General features: G+C 35.0%; 1 protein-coding gene across 1 annotated transcript; it reads left to right on the top strand.

Moving 5' to 3' along the window:
- The first annotated feature begins 678 nt into the window (after window positions 1–678).
- On the top strand, window positions 679–6894 carry LOC106361819 (subtilisin-like protease SBT5.3). The gene is made up of 10 exons (XM_013801624.3): window positions 679–923; window positions 1026–1141; window positions 1228–1325; window positions 1591–1755; window positions 3438–3546; window positions 4437–4971; window positions 5053–5150; window positions 5264–5509; window positions 5598–5926; window positions 6136–6894. Exons 1-10 carry the CDS (start codon window positions 831–833, stop codon window positions 6672–6674), a joined length of 2328 nt encoding a protein of 775 aa, XP_013657078.1. The 5' UTR covers window positions 679–830; the 3' UTR covers window positions 6675–6894.
- Window positions 6895–7042: the final 148 nt, after the last annotated feature.

The raw sequence follows: 7042 nt of genomic DNA, 5'->3' as shown, positions 1-7042 counted from the left end.
GTCGGAAAGAAAAACAATACTTTTATCAGTTTTTGCTGCCGAATATAGATAGCATCATTGGGACTCGACTCCATTATTGTGACGCAATGTGACCACTTGAGCATCTTATCATTTTTACTCCAAAACCACCATTATTTCCTAAACTTTCCCCTTTTCTGCAACAAATTAATGCTGGAAATCAATTTCTGAAAGAAAAATATATAACTGGAAAAATTAATAAAGAATATAGTCAATAGTTTACATAGAAAATCACTTGTTTCGAGATGATTTTTTTTTTTTTGATGACCCTGGTATCTAGAACCTCGAGAAGATCCGATTAGCGCCAATGACCGTCCATCAGAGTTTAGCCTGGGAGTCCGTTGAGGTATCCAGGAGAACTGGTGATTACCCTATGTAAATTTTACCAGTTACCACACGTTAGCAGGTTTCTTCGTATTGGACCTGAAAGTCCCTCAACATAATCACTTCCTAACAATATTCGAATCTATGACTTCTCAGATTGAGTTTAACCACTGGATCACTAACACGTGGTTATTCAAGATGATATTATGCAGCGCTTTTGGAAGTGATAAGCATATCGTTCTTATTAAAATATTTTTTTACATCATCGTTCTTATTAAGTTCTACAAAACGATATATTACATTACTACTTTTCATATAAAGCTGATAATATATTAATAAAGTAATTGGAATTTTCTCTGGAATAACACTACAAAGAATTTTCAGTTCAAAAAAAAAATAACACTATAAAGAAGCAACTCACAGCACGACCAAAACAAAGAGTCTAGCAAATATACAGAGAGAGTATCAACAAGAAGAAGAATAGAAGAATGAAGCGTACAAATCTTTTATCGTTTCTTCCCTTTCTAGTTCTTCTTCTTCTTCCTCACTTGGGTTCGAAACCCATCCTTGCATCTGAAGATGTACATTCATTACTCCTTTACCATAACAAATATTTCATTTCGCATTCAAAACACTTCTCGATTAATCATTCTTTTCAATGTTTGATGTGTATGTGATTTCAGGTGTCCTCATATGTGGTGTACTTTGGAAGTCATTCCCATGTCGGAGTTATAACCCAAGATGCTATGGATCGAGTCAGAGAAACACATTACGACTTTCTTGGTTCCTTCACTGGAAGGTCTTTTGAACAACCCACTATTTTGTTACTATTTAATATTCATCCTCCATTTAATTGACGTGAGTCTTCATTTTTGTGGAAAGCAGCCGTGAGATTGCCACAGATGCCATTTTCTACTCATACACAAAGCACATCAACGGCTTTGCCGCTCATCTCGACCACGACCTAGCATCAGCTATCTCCAGTAAGTATACACATTGCAGTCCTACTCTTTTGGGAGGTCTCTCACAATATTAAAATTTTGTGTATAGATCGTTGGCTTTTCTTTCTAGTAATATTGAAAGAAGCCTTAACTTGTTTTTTTACTAAACAAAGGTCTTAAAAACCAAAGCATAACTTTATTTGCCTATTCTCTGTATTTGGCTTGAATATACATTATGCGTATGTGTCCGTTTTTATATTTATGATTGAGAGTGACTCTACTACTTCTTTTGTCTTGATTTTTCAAGAACACCCGGAAGTTGTGTCCGTATTTCCAAACAAAGCCTTGAAGCTTCACACGACTAGATCATGGGATTTCATGGGTTTGGAACACAACTCGTACGTTCCTTCCTCTTCCATTTGGAGAAAGGCCAGATTCGGAGAAGACTCCATCATTGCAAATCTCGATACAGGTTTTCTCCTCTTCTCCTTTAAAAATTATTTTTTAATTGTCTTAAATCTATTGGTCCAGCCTTTGCAACTTTGGGAGCCTTGAGATCGGTCTCGGGGAAGATACGCACCTTCCTTTAAAATTAAGAATTACACAATTTCAACATGGATTTGACTTGCACTACAAGAAATATACATACTGTATTTATTTATTTATTCATTAGCTAGTGGTCAAGATCTCTAGATGTCAGCAAGAATCAATCCGCCATTTATATTTCACGCATGTGCGCATGTGCATATTCATTAATATACATATTCTCTTTTCTCAACAAGAATTTTAGCGTCTCTTAATTTTTTTTTTGGTAAAATAGCGTCTCTTAATTATCTCTAATAATATTCTTTATGACTGAATCATATAGTTTGACTTGAATAATAGACAACAAAGATTAACCTTATGATTATAACCGCTTCGCAAAATTAATGTAAGCTATTTTTTATCGTAAGAATAATAATAGAGAAATCACTTAAAATATCGTAAGTTAGATAGTAATTTTCAAAAAAAAATTTATTCAAAATACTCTAGCACAGCTTTAGTGATTATTATTTAGGAAAATAATTCAATTTATCTATACTATTAAAAGGGAATCACTCCTAAAAAATCTACTTAAACAAGGTTGTTGGACTATTTCATTAGATTTAACTATTTATTTGGTCTTAACTTATATTTTTCTAACTATATAAATACTTTACATAGTTTAAATGAATTCATTTATTATTATCTCATAATCTATTATATAATTACTCTAACAATAAATCCATATGAATATATGATAGATTATTCAAATGTGATCATTACCACATATAATTCTATTAATAGTATAAATTTTTAATGGTTTAGTTATATTTAATAGGTATATAATTTGTATTTTAAAATTTTAAGTACTCATTTGGTCCTTACTTTGGTTTCTATTTTTCCTATGCTCGATTATTTATGAGATTCAGTTTAATTTTGAGTTTTTTCCCAGTTTGGTACGGTTCAGTGCACTCGGGTAAATGTATTCAAACCTGTACATTATTTCTTATATAAGAAGAATTTATTTAATTTCAAAAACAAATCCGCGCTTTCTAAGCGCGGGTCAAAATCTAGTATTTTATTAAAGAATTATTAAACATTTATAAATTATTTAAAATAATACTTTTAATTCGTTTCATCACTAACTTAAAATATTTATAAAAATAGTTATCATTTAACAATAAATTTAAAAGAAATATCAAATTTGTGGTAAAAATAGAATTTTCCGTAGTAATACCACATCTAAATTGTTTGGTTGTGTGATTATCAGACACCACAAGACATTAAAAATATTTCCACTTATAAATAAAAATTTGGAATCTAAAAAAACACTCTTTTTGTTTCATACTAATAAATGTATTTAGATTTTTCATACAAGAAAAATAAAATAAAATTTGATCATAAAAACATCATTTTCTGTAGTTACCTATTATCAATAACTTTAAACTAATACCAATTTAATACACATAATTATTGTATGTTTATAAGTTGTTACTATTAATTAATGAACTTCAGAGTTTATTAAAATTATATATTTTAGACAAAGTTATTTTTGTAAACGGAAAATACTGTTATAATTGATTTTATTTTCCAAACAAATAATTTTGAAAATGATTGTGTCTGGTAAAAAAGGTGTGTGGCCGGAATCGAAGAGCTTTAGTGATGAAGGCTTGGGACCAATTCCTTCAAGATGGAAGGGAATATGTCAAAACCAGAAAGATGCCACTTTCCATTGCAACAGGTTTCTTTTCTCTCTCTCTCACACACACACACATGTTTATCCTTCCAAAATGGTGTTTTGTCATTTTCACGTTAAGTAACTATATCATAAGATTTTTTTTTTTTGTAAACTAGTAACTATATCATAAGATACAAACAAAATATGATCACCCTATTCAAAACATAACTGAGTTGACTATGGCTGGAAATAATATAGCTCCTTTTAGGAACTTTTGATGGGTTTCTGTATATTCTTCTGTCACTCACTTTGCCGACTGTTGTAGAATCTTTCTTTTTTATCTAGACACTTGCTCTTAACTTTCTTTGACACCTTTCTATCTATTTTTCTCGGCGAAAGATAAACATGGAATCCCAAAAAGAACAAAATTACTTAGTTTAGTTTCTTTTTAAAAGTTTGAAGAGTATCTTTGTTATCTTTCATTGACTAACCGTAAATAATGTCTATGTAGATGTTATGCAATAAAATTCGAATGATTGTTTTAGAAAGACAAGTAAACATCCAAAGAATCCCAAAGCCTAACTAAACAAACCAAATTGAATTGCAAACAGTTTTCAAAAAAAAAGTTTCGATAAATGAATAAACAATTATTCAAACCAATCACATTTTTAGGTAATTTACTTTTTATATAATCAATAACGTTAAACTAAAAATTTATTATTAATGTTGGTTCGCTCAATGATTATTAATGAAGTTTCAATAAATGCATTTCGTAGCCTGTTAATTCATCAATAAACACATGTTTAGATGTAGGGAAAAACTAAACTATTATTGTTGTGTAATTGCCTATAGAAACCATATTATTTTATTTTTCAAAAGAAAAGTAATTGCATATAGAAAATAGTGAATTTTTTTACTGACATCTTTGACTGAATAAAAATTGTGCATGAAAGGAAGCTTATCGGAGCAAGGTACTTCCACAAGGGCTACGCAGCTGCCGTGGGACCTCTCAACTCCTCCTTCGACTCTCCACGCGATATCGACGGCCATGGCTCCCACACTCTCTCCACCGCCGGAGGAGCTTTCGTCCCCGGAGCCAACGTCTTCGGCCAAGGCAACGGCACGGCTAAAGGTGGCTCCCCACGTGCCAGAGTCGCCGCCTACAAAGTCTGTTGGCCACCGGTCAAAGGCAACGAGTGCTACGACGCCGACGTGCTCGCCGCTTTCGATGCCGCCATCCACGACGGTGCCGACGTCATCTCTGTCTCCCTTGGAGGCGAACCAGCCTCGTTTTTTAAAGACAGCGTAGCGATCGGGTCGTTTCACGCCGCTAAGAAAGGGATCGTTGTCGTCTGCTCCGCCGGGAACTCTGGACCGGCGGATAGTACGGTTTCGAACGTTGCGCCGTGGCAGATAACCGTCGGAGCTAGCACCACGGACCGCGAGTTTGCTAGTAATCTCATTCTTGGTAACGGAAAGCATTACAAGGTACTTAGATTAATTTCTTGAATCATTTTCTTGAATTTTAGCTTGAATCTTTGAAATTAATATCGTTCTTGGTTGATTTAGGGACAAAGCTTGGCACCATCATCTTTGCCACATGCTAAGTTCTACCCAATAATAGCAGCTTCGGATGCAAAAGCTAAGAACGTTACAGCTTCTGATGCGTGAGTTTTTTTTTCAGACAAGCTCAAGTTGTTAACTCATTCCAAATATTTTTTTTGCTTAATTAAAAAAAAAATTATGACCATCGTTGACTTTGTGTCATCTCTTTATGCAGACAATTGTGCAAAATTGGATCGCTTGACCCGCAAAAGGCAAAGGGGAAGATATTAGTGTGTCTTAGAGGAATCAACGGGAGAGTGGAAAAGGGACGAGCCGTGGCTTTAGCTGGTGGTGTAGGGATGGTTCTCGAGAACACTAATGCCACCGGGAATGATCTAACCGCTGATCCTCATGTTCTCCCTGCCACACAGATCAGTTTCAAGGACAGTCTTTCCCTGTCAAGATATATCAGCCAAACCAAGTAAGAGGATTATATTCTTCAGTCACTTAAGTCAAACCTAACTTGTGTCTTAAGTAATAAAAGAAACAATCATTGTTTATGTATGTAGGAAGCCTATTGCGCATATTACTCCTTCAAGGACAGTTTTGGGAACAAAACCAGCACCTGTAATGGCTGCCTTCTCGTCCAAGGGTCCTAGCTCGGTGGCTCCTGAGATCCTGAAGCCGGATATTACTGCGCCTGGTGTGAGTGTGATCGCTGCCTACACTGGAGCAGTATCTCCAACAAACGAGAAGTTTGATCCTCGACGTCTTCTGTTCAATGCTGTTTCAGGAACCTCCATGTCTTGTCCTCATGTCTCTGGCATTGCCGGTCTTCTCAAAACTCGCTACCCTTCTTGGAGCCCTGCAGCCATCCGCTCTGCCATCATGACTACTGGTATGAATGTATTTTGATTCTGTATCTTAGGCATCACGTATAAACACATTTAAGTTTTATTGATTGAGGCCTTTAACTAACTATTGCTTCTTTCATGAATTTTTTTTTTCTTGTTCTTGTGTTTGAAATAGTATTAGTTTTTCTTAATCTTTTACTTAATCTTTTTATTTGTGAAGTTATATTTATTTACTCGGTGTTTGGTTTTGTAGCAACAACAATGGATGACATTCCCGGACCCATCCTAAACTCAACCTACATGAAGGCAACGCCTTTTAGTTTCGGGGCAGGACACGTCCGACCAAACCTAGCTGTGAATCCTGGTCTGGTTTACGATTCAGGCATCAAGGACTACCTCAACTTCTTATGCTCCCTTGGATACAATGCATCACAAATCTCTGTATTCTCTGGGAAAAACTTTGCATGTTCAAGCCGTAAAGCCAGTCTTTACAACCTTAACTATCCTTCCATCACAGTTCCAAACCTGTCATCGAGCAAAGTCACCGTCTCAAGAACAGTTAAAAACGTTGGAAGGCCGTCGACCTATACCGTCCGGGTGAATAACCCAGAGGGTGTTTCTGTTGCGGTTAAACCGACGAGCTTAAATTTCACCAAAGTTGGAGAGCAAAAGACGTTTAAGGTGACCATTGCGAAGCGTAAGGGGAAAGTGGCTAAGGGTTATGTGTTTGGAGATTTGGTTTGGTCAGACAAGAAGCATCGTGTCAGGAGTCCCATTGTGGTGAAGCTTTGACTTGGTGCAATCCAAGTTTATATATCTATAAGAAGGGACTAACTAGATCTTTAGTGCCGATGATGATATTTGTTCCATGAATTTTAAGTTGTTTATGTTTGAATTTTAAGGCTTACAAGAAGAATGGCCTAATTGTGATTTATGTTAGAGAGACTCATGGTCATTCTTCCGCAGTGTACTTGTTTGTGCTGATCATCAAAATAAAAATGGCACATTATCATTCTGATTGTTATAAAATTTAATTTAAGCTAACCGGTTTTTCTTCAAATTCCTGATAATTTAAAAGATGATCACAAAAGATTCAAAGCAGAGTTATGAATAGAGCCTAAATATATAGATAGCACAATATGACTTATGAATGATAAACT

Source organism: Brassica napus, chromosome A3 (genome assembly GCF_020379485.1).
Source record: "Brassica napus cultivar Da-Ae chromosome A3, Da-Ae, whole genome shotgun sequence".
NCBI classification, from domain to species: Eukaryota; Viridiplantae; Streptophyta; class Magnoliopsida; order Brassicales; family Brassicaceae; genus Brassica; species Brassica napus.
The sequence above is the reverse complement of the archived record's forward strand: the minus strand, read 5'-3'. Positions and strand labels throughout refer to the sequence as shown.